The 26,224-nt window shown below is 59.3% G+C and overlaps 1 protein-coding gene across 1 annotated transcript in view; it reads right to left on the bottom strand.

The window, feature by feature from the left end:
* The window catches only part of CCDC57 (coiled-coil domain containing 57), a 66,324-nt gene extending 40,344 nt beyond the window's left edge, over positions 1–25,980 (bottom strand). The window contains exons 1-13 of the mRNA XM_023538615.1: positions 25,851–25,980; positions 19,822–20,217; positions 18,388–18,496; positions 15,754–15,855; positions 14,555–14,712; positions 14,335–14,409; positions 12,680–12,880; positions 10,979–11,137; positions 8,399–8,561; positions 8,165–8,299; positions 5,178–5,400; positions 4,385–4,522; positions 2,821–2,924 (exon numbers count right to left, since the gene is read on the bottom strand). Coding sequence (XP_023394383.1) covers positions 2,821–2,924; positions 4,385–4,522; positions 5,178–5,400; positions 8,165–8,299; positions 8,399–8,561; positions 10,979–11,137; positions 12,680–12,880; positions 14,335–14,409; positions 14,555–14,712; positions 15,754–15,855; positions 18,388–18,496; positions 19,822–20,217; positions 25,851–25,894 — 2,007 coding nt within the window. The 5' untranslated portion in view covers positions 25,895–25,980. The remainder of the gene's footprint in view (positions 1–2,820; positions 2,925–4,384; positions 4,523–5,177; positions 5,401–8,164; positions 8,300–8,398; positions 8,562–10,978; positions 11,138–12,679; positions 12,881–14,334; positions 14,410–14,554; positions 14,713–15,753; positions 15,856–18,387; positions 18,497–19,821; positions 20,218–25,850) is intronic.
* Positions 25,981–26,224: the final 244 nt, after the last annotated feature.

Below are 26,224 nucleotides of genomic sequence, written 5' to 3'. Positions count from 1 at the left end.
CCAGCCCGGCTCTAGCAGCAGCCAGCCTTGGTTCCGGGCTTGGCCTCTCGAGGCTCCTGTAAGCCCAGCACAGTGGCAGCCATCTGCAGATTGCTTGGTGACTCTTAGCAGGTGACCCTGGAGGTGCGCAGCCTGCAGCTGAACTTGGCCTGCAGCTGGCCCCTCCCAGGGAACCCTTGGACCGGCCCACCCAGGGGCCTGCTTCGAGCAGCACCGAAGTCAGAGCGCAATCCAGGACATCATCTGAGGACACAGCGAAGGGCAGACTAGGGCAGGCACCAGAGCCCTAATGCGAATCCTGCTCGCTCTGTAGGGTCGGCCCCTTACTGGCTAGTCCTCAAAACCAATCAGCCCGAGGGTTGATCCTTCCCATCCACATGCAAATAGCAACCAAGGCTCAACTACAAGGGACACAGGGACACACCTTGAACACCTGGCACAGGTGACCAGGAAAGACTGTGCCACTGGGCCCCACAAGACACCCATTACATAAGGCCACTCTCCCAAGACCAGGAGACTCAGGTGCCCTACCTAATACACAGACACAGGCACAGGGAGGCAGCCAGGATGGGGAGACAGAGAAACGCGTCCCATATGAATGAACAGAGCAAAGGCCCGGAAGAGGAACTTAATGAACTGGAGACGGGCAATCTAGTGGATGCAGAGGCCAAATACTGGTCATAAGAATGCTCGACGAACTTGGGGGAGAGCAGGCGGACTCGGTGAGGACTTTAACAAAGAGCTAGAAAACACAAAATGAAGACAGAAACCATAAAAAGGAACCAATCAGAAATGAAGAATACAATATCTGAGATGAAGAGTACATTACAGCAGTGGTCCCCGACCTCTGTGGCGCCAGGGACCGGTGCTCCTATGAGAATGTAATGCCTGAGGATCTGAGGCGGAGCTGAGGCGGTGCTGCTGAGGCGGTGATGCTGGCGAGCGGCTGCAGGTACAGATGAAGCTTTGCTCATTCCCCCGCTGCTCACCTCCTGTTGTGCAGCCCAGTTCCTAACAAGCCAAGGACCAGTACTGGTCCTTGGCCAAGGGTTGGGGACTCCTGCATTAGCGGGAATCAACAAAGTGGATGAAGCGTGGGATCAAATCAGTGATTTAGAGGATGAGGTGGTGAAGGACAACCAGTCAGAACAGCAATAAGAAAAAAGAATCCCCCCCCCACAAAAAAAAAATAAGTCAAGTTTAAGGGGCCTCTGGGACAACATCAAGTGTCTCAACATTCGCATCATAGGGGCACTAGAAAGAGAAGAGAGAGCGCAAAGAATTAAAAACCCATTTGAAGAAATAATGACAGAAAACTTCCCTAACCTGGTGAAGGAAATAGACACACAAGCCCCGGAAGCGCAGAGTCCCAAACGAGATAAACCAAGACACAGCACAGATTAAAATGCCAGAGGTTTAAAACAAAGAGAGTCTTAAAAGCAGCAAGAGAAAAATCAGTTACCTACAAAGAATCTCCCCTAAGACTGTCAGCTGACTTCTCAACAGAAACTCTGCAGGCCAGAAGGGATTGGCAAGAAATATTCAAAGTGATGAAAAGCAAGGACGTACTACAAACAAGATGACTGTACCCAGCAAAGCTACCACTTAGAATTGAAAGTCAGATAAGGAGCTTCCCAGACAAGAAAAAGCTACGGTAGATCATCACTACCAAGCCAGTGTTACAGGAAATGCTGGAGGGACATCTTTAAGAAAAAAAGAGTATGCATCAAAAATATGAATAATAAAACGGTAATAAGTACATATCTATCAACAAGTCCTTCAAATGAAAAAGAGTTAAACGCTCCAATCAAAAGACAGGATGGCTCATTGGATAAGAAAACAAAACCCTCGCACGTGCTGCCTACAAGAGACTCACTTCAGATCGAAAGACACACACGTTGAAAGTAAAGGGAGAAAAAAGTCTATTGCATCACGGACCCAGAGGGCATGTGGGCAGTGGCGTAAGGCAGAGAAAGACAAATGCCATGTGATTTCACAAACATGTGGGATCTAAGGAACAAAATGAACACAACAAACAAACTCATAGGTACAGAGAACATTGTGAGGGGAGGAGACTGAGCGGAACAGACTGAGAAGTACAAACGAGTAGTTATGCAACAGTCACGTGTAAGGACAGCACAAGTGGGAAGCTTTGCAGAGGAGTCTGGCCTCACCACCGGGTGACCACGGAGGCCGAGCTGCTCTAGTCAGTCCCCTAGCCGGTTAGCCCAGAGGTCACAGTGTGCAACCACGGACGGTGTCAGACGTGCACTGGGTTTATTGGGGTGATCGCTTCCTAAGTTACATACACACGTAAACACTGTGTTGCACACCTGAAGCTCCCATGTCGAGCGTCAACTAGAACTGAAAAGTGAAAAACGTAATTTAAAAAAAAGGCAAACTGCACATCGCGTCCTTTTCAGCACAATGGAAAGGAGGCTACGAACGGGCCCCGGTGAAGCCCAGCTGTGGCCCCCGTGCCTCTGCCCGCTGTACAGCAGCTGTGACACTGACGGCCTGGCGGACAGCGCCCGGGAGACCCAGCCTGGCGCCGCGTGCTCCTGCCTCCCTCGGTGCCGGGCATCGCTGCAGGGCCTGGGACTCGCCCGGCGTGTCCCAAGAGGGGCTGCAACCCTGGCACAGGACCGGCTCCGTGCTCGGTCACCGGGCTTCTGCACGGAGACAAAGCAGCAGCTCCTCACAATGACCTCCCTGGAGGGCACGGGCAGAGCGGTAGGCCACATGCCCAGAGTCACTGCAGGGCCGGCCCCAGCCACCCTGTCAGAGACCTGCACATTCTGAGTGTCGGGGTAGCCGTACCTTCTGCCTGAGCCGGGCCACCAGGAAGTTCAGGAGACGTGCCCTGTCCCCCAGCCTCCTGAGCGCGAAGCCTGTGGATGCGCCATCGGCCAGCACAGCGCCTCCTGCAGAGAGAGTGGTTGTCAGGCTCGGCCCCCCACACTGGGGAGGATTGTGATTGCCTTCCCTCCACCAAGAACGCCCGCTGTCCCTGCTGGCCCCCTAGACGTGCAGGGGAGCGGGCGGGGCCGGGTCCCCACCAGGACGGAGGTGTGCTGGATGTGAAATGTGAGCTGGGCCCAGAAAGTGGGAAGCTTTGCAGAGGAGTCCAGCCTCACCACTGGGTGACCACGGAGGCCGAGCTGCTCTAGTCAGTCCCCTAGCCGTTAGCCCAGAGGTCACAGAAGAAACAACACGGATGTCAGAAACTAGTTAACATCAGACAGGGTGCGCTTCAAAACAAAGGAACGTGCCAGGATAAACTGCGTGGCAACAGGAGGCTGACTCGATGAGGAACCACGGCAATTCTAGACACGTGTCTAGCAGCAGAGCCGCAAAACACATTAAGCAAAAACTGACAGAATCACGATAAAAAATAACGGTATATATTAAAACCGGAATAGAAACTCCCTTCCTGTGATCAGACTCAGAAGTGAAACGCCGAGAGTCCGTCTCTGGGATCGAGAAGACGGCCAGCCATGTGGCCACCGTCACGCTGGCATGTCCAGCGGGAAATGGCACAAGAGGGAGCAACAGAGGCGGCGGCACAGGAGGAGGACGGCCCCTGAGACCGCACAATGCCGGCGGCCTGCTGCCCAGCCCTCCCGTCCTTCCTGAACGAGCGACCTGGGGCTGTCCATCTGGGCCAGCAGGGCAAGGGCGTCCGTGTGGCGGGCAGAGTGTGGGCAGGGCTAGGCAGGGGCAGTGAGGCTGCTTGCGCCCAGGGAGCTGGGCAGGAGAGCTGTGCAGGGGTTGCGGGAGCCGGGCTGCTCGTGGCGGAAGGGAAGTCAGAGTGACACGGAAGGAGCCAGCGGGAGCGAGGCCTGCGGAGGACGGCCTGGCTGGCGGGTCTGGAAACCTCCGGGAGGCCCAGCGACGGAGTGAATGCGCGCCCGGCCTGCAGGGCCACAGCAGCCTCCTCAGCACACGGCCCCGGGGAACGCAGAGAAGGACGGTCAACTCGCGGACAGATGAAACGTGCAAACTTAACCATAACGCATCCTACGGGCTCGCGGTCCCGCTGTGGTGACAAGGACCGGGACACTAGGGTGGGAGGGAAGCAGGGCATGGCCACCTCACGGCTCCTGACGGGAGGTGGGTGGACGTTCGTGCCTGGAGAGCAGCCTGGCGTGACCAGCTACCACGGTGCAGGACAAAAGGACACACGCCACGGCATTCTGCTGTGCGACAACGGCACCCACGCTGCAGAGCAGAAGCCGGGAGCGTGGCGAGGCCGGGGGGACGCGCAGGGCAGCAGGCGTTGTGGGAACCCTGAGCGAGGTGCCTGCGCTGCAAGACCTTCGGGAGGCTCCCTGGGTCAGTCTGGAGCAGAGACAGGGTGCTGGGCGGCAAGCTGGGGCCTCACCCGCGGCGTCTGAGGCGGCCCGGGCGGGGGGCTGGGCGTCGGCAGGCAGGGGCTCCAACATGTCTCCCAGCTGTTCTTCCAGCATCTGAAATTTGTGCTTCAGGGCTCGTATTTCTGCGTTCAGGGCCAGAACGTAATCTGCCAAACACACCCATCAAGCTGTAAGCACAGGAGCACATTCCTGCCTCGCCAGCCTCGCCTCAGCGGAGGCTCCCCAGGCTGGTGCCTACCTGCCCGCCCCACTGCCCGCCCTTGTCCCGCACACCGAGGCGCAATGCACTTCCTCCCTGGATCCCCAGAGCGCCCCCAGCCAGGCCCCAGGGAGGGCTCAGCAACCAGGAGCGAACCCTGCAGCCGCCACAGCCCCGACCCACGCACGGACCCCACGCTCGTGTCCTGAGCGCAGAGCCATCTCGCAGCCTCGTGTCCCCCACCCACAGACACCCCTCTGAACGGCTGGGCAGTGCCACCTCCGCTGTGGCAGGAACACTCCACGTGGCCCACGTCCCCAGGGGCACGCTGGCTCGCCCAGCCCCAGGACGGGTCTGACTCTGGTTCCAGATGTGTCCACCACACGCCTGCTTCTTCCCACCTCCCCAGTGAAAGCTGTTAGCACGTGCATAAAACTGAGGGCCCATCCTCTGCCTTAGACAAGCAGCAGCTAGGCTTTGAAGTGATTGACGAAAGGGATGCCCCTTTTATAAGACGCCAAGCGAGGCCCGCTTTGGACCCAGCAGAGGCCTGCCCTGGCCCTCCCCGCCCTCTCTCCGCGCCCCGTGTCCCCCCCGCTCACCAGGAGTGGCGGCATCTGCAGCCACCTGTGCCTCAGGCTGGCGCGGGCTTGTGGTCTCTCCTCCTGCGTGGGCAGAAGGATGAACGTGGTCACTCAGCGCCTCCATCTCTGTCCTCATCTGTGCGACTACATTTCGCAAGCTTGTGTTCTGGTCTTGCAGCCGCTGGATCTCACTAGACGGAAAACTTTTACTCATTTCTCCTTCATGACACCCCAGGAGCAGCTGTCAAATACAGAGAGGGACGGCAGTTATGGCTTCAAGAGAGATCAGCGGCCGCCACCCGCCCCAGGCCACCCGCCCCAGGCCGGGCATCTGGCTTCTCCCACGGCCCCGCCCGCCGGCCCCCGCCCCTGCCCCGATCTGTCCTCCAGGCGGGCAGCAGCCTTTCCAAGTTGACAAAAGTGTGAAAAATCTCTTTTCTTCTAGGTTCCACGAGACTGGTGTTTTTCGAAAGTAACTTTTAATGAGGAATCTGAAGACCCTTCCTTTTCAGTCAGAGTCATTAGTCGCCCACTAGCGTGGCTGTAATAAAAGCCGTGAGGACAAGTGCCAGCGAGGACGCAACGAAACGCAGGAAGTGCAGGCAGCCCTGGCGGTCTCCTGGTCAGGCGCGGGGCTGCTGTGACCCAGCGACCCACGCTCGGGGCACAGGAGAGCCGAGCGGGCATTCCCCCGAGAACTCGCCCACGTGTGCTCACGGCAGCGCCACACATGGCCAAACGTGGAAACACTCAGTGTCCAACGGGCCGACGGAACACGGCACACGGGAGCCCACGCGGCCACGAAGGGCTGCAGCACGGACGAACCGAGGCGACGTCACGTGGAGTGACAGGCGGGGGCTGTAAGGCAGCTGTCACCACACACGCACTGCAGAACACAAAGGAAACAGGACGGGAAGGGAAGGGGGCGGTGTCGAGAGGGAAGCAGCCTCTGTGCACACGGAGCCACATTCTGTCCGGAATCAGGGCCGCGCTGGGCGGGCCGGGCCGGGAGCAGCCGAGCTGCCGGGGGGAGCGTGTCAGCGCCAGCACCAGCAACCGCTCAAACCCACGCACGGCGGGAGGCGAAGGGGCCCGCGCTGCCACGTGGAGGGGGCTCACGTGCAGGGGGCAGGAACCTGATGCGGGTGACACAGAAGCCACGCCAGACCTCAGAGTCCAACCTCGAGAACCGTGATGAAGAGAAGACCCCTGGAAGTGACTGGAGACGAGCAGGGCCGTTCCCTGCCGAGGAGCCGACGCAGTTTCCGCCGCTTCTCCCGAGACCAGCGGGACGGCAGGGACACACGTCAGCGCGCAGAGAGGGGCCCGCTGCTTCAGGACCCCGGCTGTGACACACTCCTCACCACGGCGTCACACACGGGCCCTCTGGCTACAAACGACGGGCACGGGCCACAGCTGTGAGCCGCTGGGCGCAGACAGCACCAGGCAGGGCGGGCGCCCGAGGGCAGGGCCAGAGGGAACGGCTGGCCAGCCCAGTTCCAGGCTAGCTCAGCCCGGCCCATGCCCAGGAAAAGGGGTGGCAAAGGGTCCCCACTCCTTCCCTGAGGCTGAGGCCCCCAACGCCAGAGCACGGCACAACCCTCGGTGGGCAGGAGGCCAGCGCCCGAAGCAAGGTCGCCCACAGGACGTGGCGCCGAGGACCCTCTCCCTCAGCAGCAGGAGTGGCCCGCCAGTGGCGGACGCAGGAGCCGCGAGCAGGTGGGAGAGGCCCAGCCAGACCACAGCAGAGTGCTGCGAACACAGCGCCCACGACTCGCGCGGCAAGGCCAGTGACAACAGACAACCCCGCGGGCTGTGCTTTTGTAGTTTCAGTGGCAGAGGAAGCCAGGAAAGGAACGGAGGCAGCGCAGCGTGGCAGCAGGGCACCCCCAGGAACGTGTGAGGGACGCGGACACGGAGGACGGGGGCGCACGCTGAAGGCCCCCGCCGCCTGGCTCTGAGGCCACACCTGGCCATCAAGCCACACGTGTCCACGGGCAGACGGCCTCGCGTGGGGCCATGTTGGGCCACGTGCGCCACCCCTCGGCGCGTGGCCAGGCCCCTCTGCACAGGACACAGGTGTGCGTCCACGGGCTAGGTGGGCCCCGCTGTCCCTGACCCCAGACCCATATCTAAGACTCTTGTTCACCTAACAAAGCAAGTGGCCTCTGAGAGGCCACCTAACCCGCGAGATGGTGCTTGGAGACAAATGTCTCCTTTAACCGCCAGCCTGGGGGACGCAGCACAGGAAAGCCTCTGGGGGGCGACGCCGGTTTCTCTCTGTGCCCTACAAAGGCCCCTGGGTGATGGCTCCTGCAGCGATGGGCGCGCCCCCATCAGCCCATCGATGGTGGGGCGAGGGCGGCACGGGTGCCTTCAGGCCAAACTCACTGACCTGTGCACTTCAGATTCATGTGATTCATGGCCTGTAAACGTGACCCATTTCAAAGAACAACAAAAAACCCAAGAACCACGCAGGCCTGGAACGAGCCTCACCACCAGCCCGTCGGCCCCTCCTGCTCGCTCGTCCCCCAGCCTCACGCTCCCCCTCAGGCCCCCTGACCGTGGACCTGGACGTCTGGGCTCGGACCCCAGCTGTGTTTCTTCCAAGCTCAGGCTACCTACTTGGGGTCCCTGTGTCTCAGCGGCCATGGCACCAGCACTGGAGACTGAAACGAGTTAACACACATGAAGCTCTGAGGGCAGAGCCGGCAGGGGACTGCCCGGTGCAACCAGGCGGGGTCACAGCGCAAAACTACCTGTGACACCCGGGGAACAAATTGCACAGCAACACCTTCACCTGCGTGACCAGTGAACTGGAGGCTTTCAGAGATTTCAAATGCCAAAGACACAAAGAAGGTTCTGAGCGTAAGGCCAGACTCAGCCGTCTGTGAGCAGTCACTTATAAGAGACAGACTGGGGACCTGGACTCAGTGTCCGCTCTGTCAGGCCCCGTTTCCCATGGCCGCTACTGAGAGAAGGCTGGGGGGCTGGGGGGCGCCCACCTGTGCATCCGTCTCGGGGAGGGGCCCCTGCGTCCTCAGCGCCTGCACGGCCCGGTCTCTCTCCAGGGTCACGGCCTTCAGCACTGCCTCCTGGTCACGCAGCTTCCGCTCCGTCTCCTGGAGCTTGGCAGCGGCCTGGGCAAAGTCGAGACTTGGCTTAGGACTCGCTTCATGCAGTGGGGGGTTGTGGGGAGCAGTGCCGGGCCCCCCGCAAAATGTCAGGGGTGCACACACCTGCTCCTTGGCCGTGGTCAGGCCCCGAACCAGCTCCTCTGACTTCTGGTAGCGGTCCCTCTCGACGCTGTCACAGCGGTGCTGCCAGTCCAGGCCCAGCTGTACCTTCTCGCGCTCTAGGCTCTGCTCCCTCTCCACCGCCAGGGACAGCTGCCGCTGATACCTGGGGCACCGAGACCCGTCGACATGAAAAGCAGAGGAGAGCTGGGGCCCGGGGCTGCGGCCCTGTCCCTCCCGGGCCTCCCATGGCTGGCCTTGGCCAGGGGAAGCTGACCACAGCCTGTCACAGGCCACAGCCAGCAGGCCATTCTGCGACGTGGGCGTGGAGGAGAGAGAGCGCCTGGTCCGGGCTCAGGGACCCGGGACGGAGAGGACACTACAGAACTCGAGAGACAGCAGCAGCTGGTGAGGACAGGAGGGGACAGAGCCAACAGACTCGAAAGCCCGGAGGGCTCCACAGCTACGGAGGGTCCGGGCTGGGCGAAGCGTGTGCAGAGCAAGGGCGGAATGTGGGCTGGGGGTCCGCAGACAGAACGCCCCCACTCCACAAGCCCCACGCCGCCTCCCAGGCGCCCAAGAGGTCAGCCTGGAGGCAGGAGCAACCTCGAAACCAAGAAGAGGCCCGCTGTGGCAGGGAGCCCACACCTCGGGGTGCAGGTGACCTGGTGGACATCGTCACACAGACACATGCTGGCACACAGACGCCAGGCCCAGAAGCAGGTCTGTGACATAGAAGCAGGATACACATCCACCCACAACCTCACTGAGACATGTGACAATCAAATTACTACCAGCCAATGACAAAGAGGAACATCCCAGTGGAGGAAGAGGCACTGTTGTGCAGGGACGGAGCAGGGCCACAGAGCCCCCTGAGCAACGTTGGCTGCCAGGAGGCACTGTCAGCACGAAGGAGGGCCGAGCTGCTGCCTGGCGCCTCCACCTGTGAAAGGGGGCTCCGGGTGCAGGCGGAGCATCAGGCAGGAGCATCAGGCGGGAGCATCAGGTGGGCTGACGCCAGGCTGTGGGAGGAAGTGCTGGGGGCTGAAGAAACGTGGGGATTACGGAAACTCTGAACTCGATTTTTCAAAAGTGAAAGGCATCAAGAGTAACTGTTGGAAAGAGCATAAAATTTTTGTTCTCATTTTCAAGTTTTTAATTAGAGAATAGTGGTCCAATCAAAGTATGTGAAAGTAACCTGTAGAACAAGTACTAAAACGGAAAAGAGAAATACAAGATTGTAAGAATGTTAAAACATACGTAAGAGGTAAACGTTATTTAAAGGCAGCCTGAGCATATTGTAAATCTCAAAACGATCAATAAATAAGCAAAACAAAGAGATTTCACAAGGCAATAGTAGAAAGGAAATGGAGTCATAAACAGTACTCAATTTATTTTTTAAAAGGGAGGAAAAAAAATGAGGGAAATAGGAAGCAAATAGCAAGCTGGAGATTTAAACCCAAACATAGTAACAGCACTAAATAGAACTATCTGAGCACTGCAACGAACAGGAAGAGATTGTCACACAAGATACAGAAAGCAAGACACAGCCACATGCCCTCGATGAGAAATGCACTTCAAACACAAAGCACCTTCAGAGCAGAGGTGGGACGCGAGCCACACAGACTCGAAGTGGCCTGGGGAGTGAGGCGGGTGCCAGACGGGGGGCGGCCCCCACCCCGGCCAGGGCAGCTCCACCGAGGAGCCATGGGAATGCCAAGTGCAGGCACCCGTGAGGACGTCAGAGCTTCACGACAGCTAACCCAGGTACACGCTCAGACCTCAACGCCCATCAGCAAGAGACAGGACAGGCAGACAGAAAGCCAGCGAGGACACAGGAAGCAAGGCCACCACCCACCAGCAAGGGACAGGACAGGCGGACAGAAAGCCAGAGAGGACACCGGAGGTGAGGCCACCGGCAGCCAATTCGGCCTCGCCAACATTTACAGAGCCTGGAACCTGAGGTGGGATCCACTTCCTTTCAGACCCAGTAGGCGGTCCTAGAGAGGACAACCAAGCTAAAGCCACAAAACAAATAGACAGAAGAGTTAAAGTCACACAGGGTACGTTCTCCGTCCAGAATTAAAATAGAGATCAGTAACAAAACGAGGTCAGTAACAAAATGGTACCTGGAACTCTCAAATGATGGGAAATTAAGCAACACATTTCTAAGTAACCCATGGGTCAAAAAAGAAATCACAAGGGAAGTTAGAAAATGTTTTTAGCTGAATAACATCAGAATTCGTGGGCTGCGACTAAGCAACACTTAGAAGAAAACTCATAACGTTAAATGCTTGTATTTCTAAGAAAAGGGGGGTCCGAAGTTAAGCAAGATTCTACTTCTAGAAGCTACTGGAAAAATCTCAAATTAAAGCCAAAGGAAGTGATAGGGGTAGATGTCAGTGAAACTGGAAACAAAACGCAGAAAAACTCTCTTTCCTCCGGTTTCCCGTGTCTTGTCTCTCCTGCCACAGCACGTGGGCCGGGGATTTGATTCTGTCCCGTTTTGCAACCAAAGCGCCGAGGATGGCGCCTGGCCCTGAGGTGGCGTTCAGTGGGAAGGTCGGCGGTGGGGACAGTCACCTTATGACATCCTGCTGGCATCTGGCCAGCTGCGCCTTGAGTTTCGCCTCTTCCTCCTGCAGTGACTGGATCCGCAGGTCTTTGGCGGTGGCCTCCTTGGACAGCTGAGCGACCTGGGCGTCCCAGCCAGACCTCAGAGCTGAAGCCTCTTCCCGGAGTCTGCCAAGGTGGGCGGAGGATGCAGGCGTGGCTGTGGCTGGCTCAGCCACCCCCCACGCCCTACACATTCACCCCGTCACACTCATCCATACCCACACATCCACACACACACACGCACGGCCCTCCAAGGCAATGCTACAGGTCAGTGTTTCTCCCACACCCGTGTCCCCACAGCCGCGCACAGATGTCCTAGCTGAGGAGATGGCCCACCCCACCATTGTAGGTGTCACCCAGAACCTAGGATACGCCACGCCCGTTCCAGGTGCCTGGGGACAGTGAGCCCCGGGTGTCCCCTGGGCCTGTGGCAGCACCCTCTGACCAGTCTTTGCACCCCCCACCTTGCACACAGTCGACACGTGTCTTCCAAGAGAATAGTAATTCGAGGTCTAAAGAAACCCCTGACTCCCTGGCAGACCCTCCAAAAACGGAATAAATTTCCCAGAAGAAACACCTCAGCAAAGACACCCAGAGATGCCAGCCGGGGAAGCCGCAGCACCAATGCACAAAGGCCGCCGGGCATCCGATGGGCAGCTGGGCAGTCCCCTCCCCAAGCTGCACTCCGTGTGCTGCGGGGCAGGTGTCTGCGGCCACACAGTGGCACTTCCAGAGCCACAGGCCTGCATGGGCAAGCTGAGGGGAGGCCAGTGACGGCCTTCCATCAGAACCAGAGTGGCAGGTGTGCACGCAGCACACAAAGCGGGCGTGGGCGGGAGTCACGTCCCCACAGGCAGCCTTGAGGACCAGTGCAGCTTGGGCTCAACGCCAAGGCTGGTGTGGCCATTCGAGGGCCTGCTGAAGGGCCCAGTGGCTCCGCTCGGCCCTGCCTGGCCCTGGCGGGGTCTCCACCTGAGAACTGCGAGCTCTGCATGTTCCCAACCACCGTGAGCCCACGCACGCCAGCATATGACGGGGGACGTGCACTGTGCTCACGGCAGACGCAGCTGCGGCAGGCAAGGCCTGGCCGGCCAGAACCAGCACATTCACGGCAGCCAAAGGTTGGAACGACCCCGTGTCCACTGATGGGCAGATGATAAACACAATGTGGTCCACCCAGGCAATGGAACGGGGTTCAGCCTCAGAAAAGAGGGGACCCTGACACAACACGGGGGGACCTCGGGATGTTACGCTCTGTGAAAGAAGCCGGACGCAGAACAAGTGCTTGTGAGCCCCTCACGTGAGGCTCCTAGAGCAGGGAGTAGGCAGTGTGAGGCTGGGGCGGGGGTGCGTGGGGGTGTTGGTTAGGGGCAGTTTCCACTCACGAGACGAGGGCTCTGGGGACCAGGTGGTGACGCGTCGTCGCCCAACAATGTGGCTGGGCTTCGTGCCACTGAGCTGCACACCGAAGACGGGCCAGAAGGTGAAGGGCCACGTCCGTCCCCACATACAAACGCACAAACGCACCCCTGCGCACGTACACATGTGAAATGCACGCTTCCATGCAAGGTCGGTCGAGAGACGGCCAGAGCCGCAGCAGCAGCCACAGGCCTGCGCCCACGCCCGGATCCGGGACACACAGGGGACGCACGGCGCCCACACGCTCACTTGTCCATAGCGGCGTCCCGCTCCTGCGTGGCGTCGGCCCGCCTCCACTCGGCCTTGCGGAGCTGCAGCTCCAGGGCCTCGCAGTGGGCCTGCAGCCCCCGGACCCTGGCCTCCAGCGCCCGCAGCTGCTCCGCGTGGGCGTCCTTCACAGCAGCCAGCGCCGCGTCTCTTTCTCTGGCCAGACGGTCAAGTTCCTCGTGCCTGCAAGACAGTGTGGACGCAGCAGCTCCCGTGGGCCGCTCCAATGACACCTGACCCTCCCTGCCTAGGTCCCCAGCCAGACACAGGGTCCTTCCTGCAGGCTGGGAGCTGCCTGGTCACCGCTGTAGCAGCCACTTGTTCCTTTGCTCGTCACTCATCACACCGAATGCCGACCCAGCAATTCCTTAGACTGGGCCCCTGGCCATCCTCCAGAGCCCACGGCCCCACAGACAGACCAGAAGCAGTGCCTTGTGCAGCGTGCCTCTGACAACGCCACCCACCGCAGCACCCCACTCACACCCTGCAAACACCTGAAAGCAAAACAGAGCAAGCTACACACGCTCACTGCTGCCACACACGTGTGGTGAATGTCCGCCCTGAGACTGGCAGCAAGGTCAAGGTCAGGGGAAGCTGCAGAGGTGTGACGAGACGGCAGTGCTGTTCGCAGACACCGTGCCGGCAAGAGTGTACTGACACCAGCAACCCCGTGGTCCCCTCACCCGACTCAGCACCTGGGTCTCACGTGGTGCCGGAGCAGAGACGTGCCAGATGCACGTGACAGTCACAGATGACGTCACAGTAAAGCCTTTCAGCTTCTGGAGAGAGCGAGCGACCCTGGCACTGCCTGCAGGAGCCGCTGCAGCACCGGCCAGCAGACACCTGAGGTCATTCCTGGGCGGGGTGGGGAGCAGGTGGCTCCCTGGCTCCCGGCACAAAGCTGGGTTGGGGAAGCAGGTCGCAGCACCCAGATGCCCTGCTGGTGGGCATGGGGCCAGGCCAGGGGGCCACCCTACAGGCATTGGGAGCTGAGGGTGGGAGGGTGCCTTCTGGCCTCGTGGGGGGCAGCTCGTGTAGCTGCTGGACCCCACGGGGCGTCAGTTACGTGGCTGTGAAGTCCGTGGGCGATTACGCGGCAGCACGCCTTGGGAGTGTGCAGAGCCTCGCACCCCGCCGCCCTGCCTCCCCGTCCCCCCGCTTCACTGTCGTCAGCCTACGCGAACACCTATGTCGCTACAGGTGACTGACTTCACATTTCTTCACGACCACATTTGACTCAGACCGAGACGGAAGTGCTGGGGGCAGGGGCGGGGGTGGGCAGAGAGCTGAGGGCTGGAGCGCGGCCGCTCCTTCCACGTGCAGCCGGGGCCACGGGTGCCAGGGCACTGAGCCACAACTCAGCCATTGACTGGGCCGTTTCATTTCTGATGCCAGTGTCCCTAACACGCTGGGAATCATATTCACTTTTTACTGTTCTGACTTAGAACCTAAGAGATTCTGGAGTGGACCTCAAACACGCACGGAGGAACAGCTTCGCACCCCGCTGCGCGTGGCGGAAGGATGGTGGCCCCATGCTCTGCACGAGCAGCCCCGCCGCCGGCCTGGGCAGCTCCAGGCAAGGCCAGGTTCTGCTGGGGCCTGTCCACACCATGGCCGCCAGGGCCAGGAACACTCACTTCCTCCTGAACGTCTCCTCCTCCTTCTTCCGCGTGAGCTGCACGAAGTGAAGCTGGCCCTCCAGGTCCTTTATCCTGGAAAGCAGCACCGTCCGTGGGAAAGCGAAGGGGGCAACGCCAAGCCACCCCAGCCGCCGGGACCGGCGGCTGCTCCTGACCCGGGGTCCCAACGGGCAGCTCAGTACCTCCCCCACCCAAGAGGCCGGGAGGGCGTGCGCACCGGGCGTCCTTCACGGCAGCAAGGTCATCGAGCTCGCGGGCCCCGTGCTGCAGCCTCTCCCGCAGCTCCGCGGTGGTGGTCTCCGCGCTGCACAGTGACTCTGCAGCCTGTGCTGCCGCCTCCCTCGTGGCCGCCAGCTCCTTGCTCAGCAGCTTCACCTTGGGGAGGTAAAAAGGCTTCAAAAACGAGGCTGTGACAGGAACAGAGGCGGCAGAGGGACACCTTGCCACCTTATCGGGACCGGAGTGTCCCCGCAGGCTCACATGGAGGAAACGGGAAACCCCTCACACGGCACCCGGGGCAGGCCTGCACCCCGGATGTCCCCACCTTCCCCTGCTGCCCCTCCTGACAGGACCGCCCACCACACTAGGGACCACGGGGCGACCCCACATAGCCCTCCTCGCCTGGTGCCCAGGAACCCCAAGTGGCCTGGCGAGGGTCCCTGTGGACAGCCTGCTCCAAGGCTGGAGCCAGGGGACTCAGGTGGGGGCAGGTGGGAGCCCAGGGGACTCGGCTGCTGCTCCGGGAGAACCGCATCTGGGCCGGAGCTGGGCTCCAGCCATGCAGAGTTGCCCATGTGCTGCCCGTGGCCTGCGGCCCCGTGGGGGGCTGGTGGCCTGGGGAGGGCCCTCGCCAACCACTAGGGCAGGGTGTCCATCTCACTAACACCTGACTGGACGCCTGCCCAGATGGACTCAGTCGGGCCGTGTGGGCGGGGCCAGGCCTTGGCCCCCTTCCCCTCAAGGCCTGTCCCAGTCCCAGCAGCTCAGGCTCCTCGCCAGGACCCCAGCGGTGTCGGCCAGCACACTGGGGAGCTGTGTCCATAGGGAGGCTGCAAGCACCACGGCAAGGAGCAGGGCCTTCAGACAGGCGTGACCCCAGCCTGGCCCGACCCCCACTGCCCACGGGGACAGGAGCAGCACCCCCTCACTGGCGGCAGGACGCAGGGCGCCCTGGCCAGGACCAGGGTGGCGGTTTATCTTGGGAGGGGGAGGCACGTCCCTGGGGTTGGGCTGACCACACCGGGCGTGACACCGGTGCTGCTCTGGCTGGGCAGTGACCTGCACTCCTGAGCGGGCACAGCGGCGGGCGCTTCGTCCACAAACCGGCCCTGGCTTCGTGCAAAGGAGGAGGCCTTTGTGTGAACCCCAACTCCAAGTTCCGGGGTCCTGCACGCGAGCGACAGAGGACACCGCTACCTTGAGCTCATGCGCCAGGACCACGTTGCTCGTGCTGTCAGCCTGCAGCCGCAGCTCCCGCTCCCTCTTCTGCAGCTCGGACTCAAACTCCAGCAGCAGCTCCTGGGGCCGGAAGGCTCAGGGTGACGAGGACAGCGGGGGCCCAGCAGAGACCGACCGTGCACCACCGCGGCAGGAGCGCGAACACGAAGGCGGCCCGCAAGCGAGGGCAGGCCCTGCCTCGGCGAGACCTGCCCCCCAGTGTCCCCAGGCAGCTCCCACCGAGGACGAGGTCTGTCACTTCCCCTGCAGGCCCGTCACTTTCTGTTCGCACATGGGAGCCTCTGGGCCGACAGGGCGAGAACCGGAGTCACGACAGAGGCCAACCTAGCCCGCCGGGAACCACGGCTTTGACGGGCACCGTCTGTTCCTAAACACCGGGCTCACGCCACCGTCCCCGTGCCATCCTTCCACACGACCTGTTCCTCCCTTGCTGGACAGACGACGGTGGAGCAGCCCTGCCCCGACTCCCGGCACCACGCCGGGCTCCTGGGGAGCGCTGACAGCAGTCGTCCTAACGTGTGACGAAACGACTGCGTACCTCAGTCCTGCTCAGAGCTCTGCTGGCTGTGGCCGCCACAGGGCAGGCGGAGCCTGGGCTATGACCCACTGAGACGAAAAAGCCAGCCCAGGAGTAAGAAACCCACCACCCCAGGGACGCCCAGACCATCCCGCCTCCCCCGACATGCGAGGATGCCACCTCCTGGCCACCTCTCCTCTGAACATTAGGGCCCTCTCCTGCTGGTCCCTCTGCGACCAGTCCCTCACCTCCCCTGCCCTGGTGTTCAAGGCTCAGCCCTGTCTACACTCAACCTGGGGGATGCCTCAGGCCCCCAGCCCTGATCCCCATGACCCCCACCACCAGCGTCCACCTGCAGGAGCCGCCGTCCACGCAGCCTGACCACCCTCCCACCCCCACCTGGTGCTCAGCCCTCAGTGCCTGCCTCCTTCACCCACCCCGTCCAGCACTGTGCCCCTGCTCTGCCGTCCAGCTGCACCCAGAACCCGCCCGCCCCCCAACCTCTCAGCCGGGGCTGCACCAGCCCCCTCACTGTTGCCCTGGGCCCCGGCCCCTGGCCCCACAGTCTGTCCTCAGCCCCATAGCAGATGATCTAAAACTACAGCTAGCCTGACCGGGCGCTCTGCTCAAAGCCACCAGGACTGTCTCATTTCCCCTGGAGCAAAAGCCCACCTCGTGAGAGCCCCTGAGCCCTGCACGCCGCCCCCTCCTCAGCCCCTGCACGTGGGACGCTGGCCCCCAGCTCTGACCAGCAAGAGGCTGCTGCTCCTCCCATCCCTCCTCACCTGCAGATGTGAGGCATGTTCTGTCCTCAGGGGCCCTCCCCAACCACCTTAAAGGTTCCTCCCCCCACCACACTGTGTCACACAGCTGACATCCCTCGAGACTCTGCAGCTAGAGGCTGTTCTGCTCAGGTGCCGACTGCCCCATGGGAGGGCCAGCTTGCTCCCAAGACAGGCAGGCCCAGGTGCTCACACAGTGACCCCATGGCCTGGAAAGGTGCCTGGCACCTGGCATGTGGTCCGTGTTCAAAACCTACTTGCTAAACAGGCGAACAATCAGTGGGTCATTCGGTCTAACCTCCAGCCAGCACGACAGGCCTGTCCTGGAGTGCTGTGACCCCAGCGCCTACCACAGCATAAGCAAGTGTATCGTGCACACCTGCCCCGTGGGCATTCACTGCCACACAAGGGGACGAGCTCACAGTTCAACGGCTCACACAGCATCACTCTTGAGAAGGGGCAGAGACGGGTACGCGGCACGGCCTGGCACTAGACCACAGGCCAGAGCCTAAGAACGCAATGTGAGCAGCCACGCAGGGTGATAACGGCGGCTAAGGGCTCCCGTGCCAGAGGCATCTCGGACCCAAGCTGCAGCCCTGCAGGGGACTTGGCAGCTTGCTTAATGCCTTGGGTCCCTGCCCCTGCCTGCGAAGTGCAGATCGAAGCCTCTGCTGTGAGCAGACACATTCACACAGGTGCGCGGAGGCGGTTTCCGTAAGCACCCGCCGTCACTGGGATGACATGAGCTCAGCACATCCTGGATGGGGACCAAGGAGACCCCACCACCCTGGACCAGCTCCCACACGGTCCCAAGGGACACGGGCTCTGGCCATAAATGCAGAGGGTGTCCTTCGACCAGACCCCAAAATAGCTGAGCATTTAAGAGGTTAGACTGAGTGTCAACAGAACCGAAGAGAAATTTTGGTGACAGGCCAAAGTGTCACCTATCAATAAACACATCTAAGTTTAAACTTATACTTATTGTTTTGCTGAAAGAAATATAGTTACCAAGATTTGAGTTCCCAGTTCTTTTCTATAGCAAATAACTCAAGTTTTAACTTTGTAACACCTTCTTCTGAAATGAACGAGGGACCCATTACCGTGTCTGAGGTAGGAGGACACGGTGGGGTCATCACCTGGAAGGCCTAGGCAGCCACTGGGTTTCCTGCCACGGGGGGGCACCGGCCAGGAGCTCAGCTGACCCTCGGGTACCTGTCGCCCGACGCCGTCTCCCTCCCCGAGGCGCTCTGGGCGGGAAGGATTAGGCACCAGACTGCACGCCGCACGCCCCACCTGCCTCTGCAGAGCGAGTTCACCGTCGAGCTCCTCGAGCTTCCTCTCCAGCTTCCATGTCAGCTTTTCATACTGTTCCCGCTGCCGGTCAATCTCACTGCTCTGGTCACTATGAAATACACAGCATTAAGAGCCACACTGAAGAGTCCCCAAAGAACACATCTGCCGGGCAAACTTTACAAATGTCAGCGGGAGCTTCACTTTCGCGTGGCTGGCTTCAGAAGGACGCAGGGGACAGCACTACACCTGGACCTACGTGCTATGCCTGGGAAGGTGACAGCCAGCAAAGGACAACATGAAACAGGGTCCGCAACATAATCCCGAAGTGCCCAGGGTACAACCTCAGTTTCCTAGTCATACCAAAAACCAGGAACACCTCCACTCTTGTGAAAAAGACAATCAAGTCAGTAGGTGCCAACACCAGAGAGACAGATGCTGAAATTATCTAAGGTGATTTTGAAGCAGCCACCGTAAAAACGCTCCAACCAGTAACTTAGCGCACTCTTAAAACGAATGGAAAACAGAAACTGTCGGCAAAGAAAAAGACGACACACAAAGAACCGGCAGGAGCAAGAACCAAAACGACGGGGTCCCCGGGGGGCCTGGCGGCGGAATGGAGGTGGAGGAGGAGAACCCATGGCCTTGAGGACAGAACAGTGGGAATCGCCCGCTGCTACCTGAGTCCCAGAACAGGAGGAAAAGACAGCAGGGCCAGAGATGTACTTTTAAAAATAATGGCTAAAGCTGTCCCAAGTTTGGCAAAAACAAATGGGCAAAAGACCCAACAAGACACTTTACAGAGTAACGTGAAACACTGTAAACATGCTTCAACCCCCGTCAATAGGTCTGAGAGAGACCAGCGTTTTCATGGAGGCAACTGGGCCACTTGGGTTGCAGACGGGGTGGTACGCACCTGCCTCCAACCCTCTGCGTGCACCACTGTCATCTGTAACAAGGCTGGAGACAGCCTGATATCAACGGCGGTGGTGTGGGCGAGAGGTACCAAGACACTCCTCTGCTCTGGGAGAGGCTGGCCTTGGTGAAATGCGACAGGGTGAGGTGGTATTCAGTGTTGGACACGTGACACATTCCCTAGCACTGCCCCGGGATGAGGACAATGTGCAGGGAGCCATGAGCACTCTGGGCTTCCCCGAGGACAGTGACCCTTGGGACTGGTGAGTCTGTTGCAGGGGCCCTGGAAGCCTGTGCGTCGTTCCAGGGTTGTTGGCAGTGGGTCGGGGGCTTCTGTGCCAAGGTGGCCCTGCACCCCCGAGGTGGTACCTCCTTGCACCTGACCTGCCACAGAGGAGCGCCAGCCTCTGTCCTCCTGGCCCGCTCCGTGCCCGTCTGCGTGAATGGGCTGGCACAGGGCCAGGAGGCCCCTGAGAAGGAGCGGGGCGCGTGTGTGCTCAGGGAGAGCGCTGTGTGCCCCACCTGCGGACCCGCTCCAGCTCCAGGCGGTGCTCCTGCAGCTTCTGCTGGTACCGCTGCTGCAGGTCCTCCAGCCGCTGGGCCTCATGGGCGAGCGCCTGCCTCAGGTTGGCCGCCTCGACCCTCAGCTCACTCGCCTCGGCCTGCCGCGCTTCCTCCAGCCCGCGGGCCTGGGCGAAGGCGGCGTCGTAGCGCTCCAGCTCGCGGTCCCGCTCCTCCAGCACCTGCAGGTTGTAGACGAAGTCCTCCTGCAGGCGCCGCAGCCGGGCCCGCGCCTCCCGCAGAGCCGCCTCCTGCAGCTGGGAGCGGTGGGACTGTAGCGCCCGCCACTCCTCCTCCTTGCGGGCCAGCAGCGCATCCAGGCCCTGCTCCGAGGGCGGGGGCGGCGGCATCACGCAGCTGTGGCAGAGAGAGGCGAACAGGACTCTGTGAGGGGTCTCACTATCCTCCCACAAGGCCCACCTCAGACCCCAACCTCAGGGATGGCTGTCACCACAGAGAGCAGGGGCGTGGGGCCAGGGATCTGCCATCCGGTCATCCTGTGAACTCTGCAGCACCGTGAAGTGAGTCCCCTAAGGCCCAGCAGATCAGGGGCACACCAGGGCCAAACTACGAGGGTCAGAAGTGGCACACGTCACAAGTGACACAGACGTTGGAAGGAACATGGACAAGACATGAGTGTGACGTGCCACAAACAACACACATGTTAAAAGTAACACTCATGTTCGAAGTGACACATTTTAAGAGCAGTATGTTAAAAAAACATTCACATTGCATATGTCACAAATAATAAACAATCAGAAGTGACACGAATGTCAAAAGGGCAAGCGTGACAGTCGATGCTGGAAGTCACATGCATGTAACACATCACGAATGGTACGTATAAAAAAACATTTAAAAAATGGCATGCATGAAATGTCAAAACAATACACATACCAGAAGTGACATGTGCAATACAAAGGTCATAAATGGTACACATGTAAAAAGTGACAGGCGACATGAGTGGCGTGTCTAAAAAACACAATGGAAGTGACACGTGCACATGTGTCATAAACACACGTCCCAAATGACACACCTGTTGCATGTGACTTTATCTAATAACTGACATGCAGCAAACACATCAGAAACGACACACAAAACAGATGTCAGAAATGACAAACGACACACACCATAAACACATGTCCAAAACAACACACATGTCAGAAGTGAGATGTGACACACTTGCCAGATATGGCATGCAACACGGACAAGAAGCGCTATGCAAGACAGATGCCAGAAAGGACATGCGACACAAGTCATAAATAACATGTCACACTGATACACACGTCGAAGGAGATGTGTGATGCGTGTCAGAAGTGACATACAAGACACATGCTAGGAATGAGCTGGAACACATGCCACGGTACTCGTATCAAAACCACATATCAAAAATGATTCATTAGAAGTGACATGCAACACGTCAAAAGGGACATATCACACAAATGGCAGAAGTGACATGTGGCACACATGTCAGAGGTGACGCACAACACGTCAGAAAGTGGCAGGTGACACATACCAGAACTGACATGCACCTGACACATGCCATAAACGGCATACGTGTCAAAAAAGTGACATGCACACAGCACATGTCAGAACTGACACCCTCAAACATGTAAGTGACATATGACAAATGCAAAAAATGACACATATCAGAAGTGACGTGTGCCATATCATGAAAGCTGCATGTGCCAGAAGTGACGTGCACGCACATCAAACATGACGTGTGTGACACGTCAAATGACACCTTGCCAAAAGTGATGTCTTAAAGACGCACATGTCAGATGTGACACATCAGAAGTGATCCACATCACAGGTGACGTCCATGTGATCACACTCACCAGCCCCAAACCCAGCACACACACAAGCCCAGCTGACCGCGGTGGAGCCACGTGAGGGAACAGTGCTCCTGTCTGGCCCCGACTCGCCCTAAGGAGCGGCCACTGCATGTCAGCACGAGCATGGGGACTTGGGCCTACCCGCGAGATGCCGCCTGCGCTGTTGTCCGACCGAGCGTCTGCCGTCACAGTGCTTCCTACAGAGTGCCCTCAGCCTCCCGGCCAGTGAGGGCCCCTTCTCAGTGCCCTGCATCGGTCACACAGCCCCCTCTGGGTGACTTCTGCTTCGGAAAACTGATCATGTGACGCCAAGCCCACAACTCCAGCTGTCTCCTAAACTGAGCCCCACCTGTCTGCACACAGAGGCCCCTAGGACCAGCAGGCCACGCGCCCGCCCCGCCCCGCCCCACCCCCGGAATTTCCAGCTGCTTCTGGGAGAGACACCAGCTTCTAGCAGGCCCCCCTGAAGCCGCTGCGCTCTGGATCCCAGGCTAAACCGATCCACGGAGGGAGGCGCCAAGTGCTCCACGTCCCTTCTCACCGCCACGGAGCGCCGCCAGCCTCTGCACACACCTCACGGAAGGCCGACCCCAAAAGCCCGGGGCTGTGACTGCCCAGCTGGAACCAGCAGATTCAGAGCCTGCCCCCGACCTGTCGGTCAGCCGGCAGATGTCCCCACAGGGACTGTGCGAAATTTCTGGGAAAACTCTAGAAACCTCCGGAGGAGAAGGCCCGCTGTCAGCTCAGCCCTCAGCAAGGTGTCATTCTAACCAGGGTGTCAGGAGACCAGCTGCCCAGCAGGGCAGGGCCAGGCTGCCCCCTGGTCCTCGCATCCCCCGATGGCCTCCTCTGTGGACCAGTGAGCTCCCAGGCCTGAGTCCTCATCAGGTGTAGGGAAGGTGAGGCCATGGGCTCCCGCAGGAAACTCGCAGGCACCAGCAGACGCCGCAGCGGAGACCCGTCTCACACAGCACCGCACACAGCACCCCGCACGCCGCGGTAAGGCGGCACGCATACCGGCACCGCCAGGGCCCCGCCGGCCGCGAGCGTGGGACCAGCCCCAGCAGAGGCACAGGTAGCAACATGGGAGCCCAGGAGAAAGAGGCTCAGAAGTCGGTGCTTCCAGAGGTGCCAGACCCTGGCGTGTCTCATCACACGGCACGACAGGGCCAAGACTGCCAGGGCCGCGAGGACGACCCTTGGATGAGGACGTCTCAACAGTGGCGTCTTACTTACTGCGTCCCCAGAGTCCTAGGGCACGGGGCTACAGGAACATGGAGAATGGCCTGAGCACAGTGTGCCCAGCAGGGCCCCCAGCAAGCGGGCTGCGGTGATCACACACTCCACGGACAGAGACGGGGGAGGAGGTGATGCTCTCTTGGGCCAATGGCCAGAGTGAACGCGTCAGAGTCACAGACGAACCAGCAGGCTCCTGCTCTGCAGACGTGGCAGTGGGGTTGACCGCAGTTCTGTCCGGCGACCAAACGTGGGCGGTTTATTTCAGAACGGACACCAGTGAAGCACTCCACTGGAAGGGCGTCGCGTCATCTCCAGAGAACAGAGGCAGTCGCAGACCTAAAACGCACCCGACAGTCAGTTGCCAGGTGAACGAGCCATCTGGGCACAGGCTGACGGAGACGCCGAGGTGGGGGCTCTGTGCGCCTCCCTCCTCCGGAGGACTATGCTCTGGGCGCGCCTGGCTGCCCGCCCGTCATGATGCAGAAGGACCCAAACCCACTCCGGGCGATGTGCTCTTGTAGTCACTGTAATACAAGCCATGTGCTGAATTCATGTTGCGTGGGGCCCAAGGGAGGGCCCAGAGGTGGCTGCTCTGCACGCAGGGCTCAATGCCGGCGCCCTGTGGCATGCCAACGTGGGCAGCGGGAGCCCAGCTCATGGCACTTCGTTGCTATGGGGGTCTAGGGAGTGACATCCATGGGCCTGTGGCCACAGCCTTCTCTCCCATCCTTCCCTGACTGCCAGATGGTACCCACACCATCTGTGAAACCCGACACAAGACAGGCAGCAGACAGCTTAACTCCACCGCTGGCACTTGCTGCGGTGGGCGGCACCGCTACAGTGAGGGGTATGCAGTGCTTTTTTACTTGAATTTACACTCGCCAAATTCCCTTGCCTCAAAAGTGAACACGTGAGAAATAAAAGGGAAGAGAAACTGAATCGTCTCGTAGCTAAGGACTTACACCTGCCACCCTGCAGAACCACAGCGGTGTGTCACATACCGAAAACCTTCAATCAGTGAGGGCTCAGAACGAAACGGAAACAACGCACCTGACTAAAGCAACTCTGGAACACAGGACTCTGACTGTGGATGCTAAGGACAAAAGCAAAGGCAACTGCATGCAAATATAACACTCTAGCCAGTAGGTTCGTTCCTCACAGAAACGTGGATGGGCGATCCTAGTGCCACTTTCCGTGTCGTCTAAGACTGAGCAATTAAGTAAATCTATTTAAGCACAACGAGAGCCAGACTTAGAGGGGAGAAAGAATGGAGAATGAGCCCTGTGAACTGGAACTGGAGGTGGCAGCACGAGCCGACAGTTTTACACACAGGTGTACAGATCCAGAAATCGATACAGATGTGCATGATGCATACCCACATGCGCTTCCTAGCTCTGCCCACTGAGAAGCCAAAAAGCAGCGACATTCAGGGCAACAAGCACGCCGCACCCAGGCCTCGATGCCTAAACACCACTTTCTACATCAGAAGGAACTAGCGCTCCTGGGAGAAAGGACAATTGTAGGCGAGGCCGAGGCGAGCACCACATGAGCCTGGAACATATGGTGGCGCCGAGAAGCAAGGAAATGCTCAGAAAGGCTGGGGCGTGCTAAAAGGACCCCAAAGCCAACCTGCATGGGCTCCTAAAGCCCAAATCTGGACAATCAGAGCAATGAAACAAATGACAGTAATGGATTACAACCCATGGAAAAAAAATAAAATGTCTATACCAACATAAATAACTGGATACAAAGAAAAATGGGAAGGAGAGAAGTTTCTCACAGTAGAATCTCAACTAATATATGTGGAAGGAATAATGGAAATGGGAAAATCACCATTTGGCAAATATGATATAACTGTTTCAGAAATCACTCACTTGTGGTCGTTAAAATCAGTGACAGGAAGCATGGTAGAAAAAAAGATAGTCACATAGTCTCAAAGTATCTCCCCACAAGTCACTTATTATTTACTAAAGAAAAGCGGTAACTTCATGATAGACACCTGGTAGATGCCACCTAAAACTGTGTGACCAGTTAATGATGGGACGAACTGGCATCAGGTGCCTACTGATAAGATACACTGAGAACATACTTTCAGTGTTGAGGCCTTCTTATCAAAAATACATTACTTAAAATTTATCACGAGGAAACATCAGATAAACCCAAACCGAGGAGCTTCTACAAAATAACTGACTCATGAAAATCAAAGCAACACTGAGGAATTGTTCCAAGTAAAGATTAAGCAAATAAGGATGGTCCTGGATTGGACTCTGTAGAAGAGTAAAGTTAGATAACTGAATAAATCCTGTATGTTCGATTATGGCTTCGTATTAGTGTTAATTTCCTTAGTTGGCTACACGAAATGTGGTAATGTAAGAGGCTAACGTTTTGGGGATGTCGGCAAAAAGGTACAAGGTAAATCTCTGTGCTCCTTTTGCGACATTCTAGTAAGTCTCCAGTAATTTTCAGTCTGGGGGCCCAGACCGCCTGGGTTTAAACTCGTCCTCACCGGCTGCGGAACTTGGGCGAACGCCCTCATCTTTCGGCGCCATTGCGTCATCAGCAGCGCCCCCGTCACTGCTTTGCCTGAAGGGGCTGAACGGTTTGAAGCGCTGCAAACAAAGCGTGGCGCCAGCGAACGCCCGCAGACCGGCCGCCCCGCCTACCGAGGCGGACGCGGCAGGGAACAGCCCCAGGGACCAGGCAGGGGCGGGCCCCACGGGGTCCAGCCCGCTCCGGGCCTCAGCGGTCCCCTCAAGACCAAGCTGTGTCTGGCAGGACCTGAAAGTCACGAGTTTTTCCAAGGAAAGCGACAACATCGTGCAAAGTGACTCAAGAGGCCGCGAATGAAGGCACCTCGCGCGCCCCCACCGCTCCCTCCCGCGTCGGGGCCCCGCGCCCACGCCCACGCCTGCATCTCACCTGGAACGCTCGCTGGGAGCAACTTCCGGCCGCAGCGTTGCCATAGCGACACGACTCCTTCCGCGCAGCCCGGACGTGCTCCGTGCAGCGCTCAGATCCCGCCGGCCGGAAACGGGAGCCGGCCTTCGGGTTCCGGACTCCTCCGCCCCTGTCCCGCCCGGGCCGGTGCACCGGCGCCAAGGGGCCCGCGGCGGTCTCCCTCCCACCCGACTCCGGGCGGGGTCAGCCGAGTGAAGAGGGCCCCGTACCATCGTGGGGTGGCGGGGTGAAGAGGAGGCAGCTGAGGCTTCCCCAGCTGAGCCCAGGGGCGCCCGTCTAGGAGCGCGGAGGGCGGGCCTCTGTGGGGCGCGCCGCCCTGGGCCGGAGGGACCACG

This window comes from Pteropus vampyrus, unplaced genomic scaffold (assembly GCF_000151845.1).
Source record: "Pteropus vampyrus isolate Shadow unplaced genomic scaffold, Pvam_2.0 Scaffold227, whole genome shotgun sequence".
Classification (NCBI taxonomy): Eukaryota; Metazoa; Chordata; class Mammalia; order Chiroptera; family Pteropodidae; genus Pteropus; species Pteropus vampyrus.
Note: the sequence above shows the minus strand (reverse complement) of the source record. Positions and strands in the feature narration are given on the sequence as shown.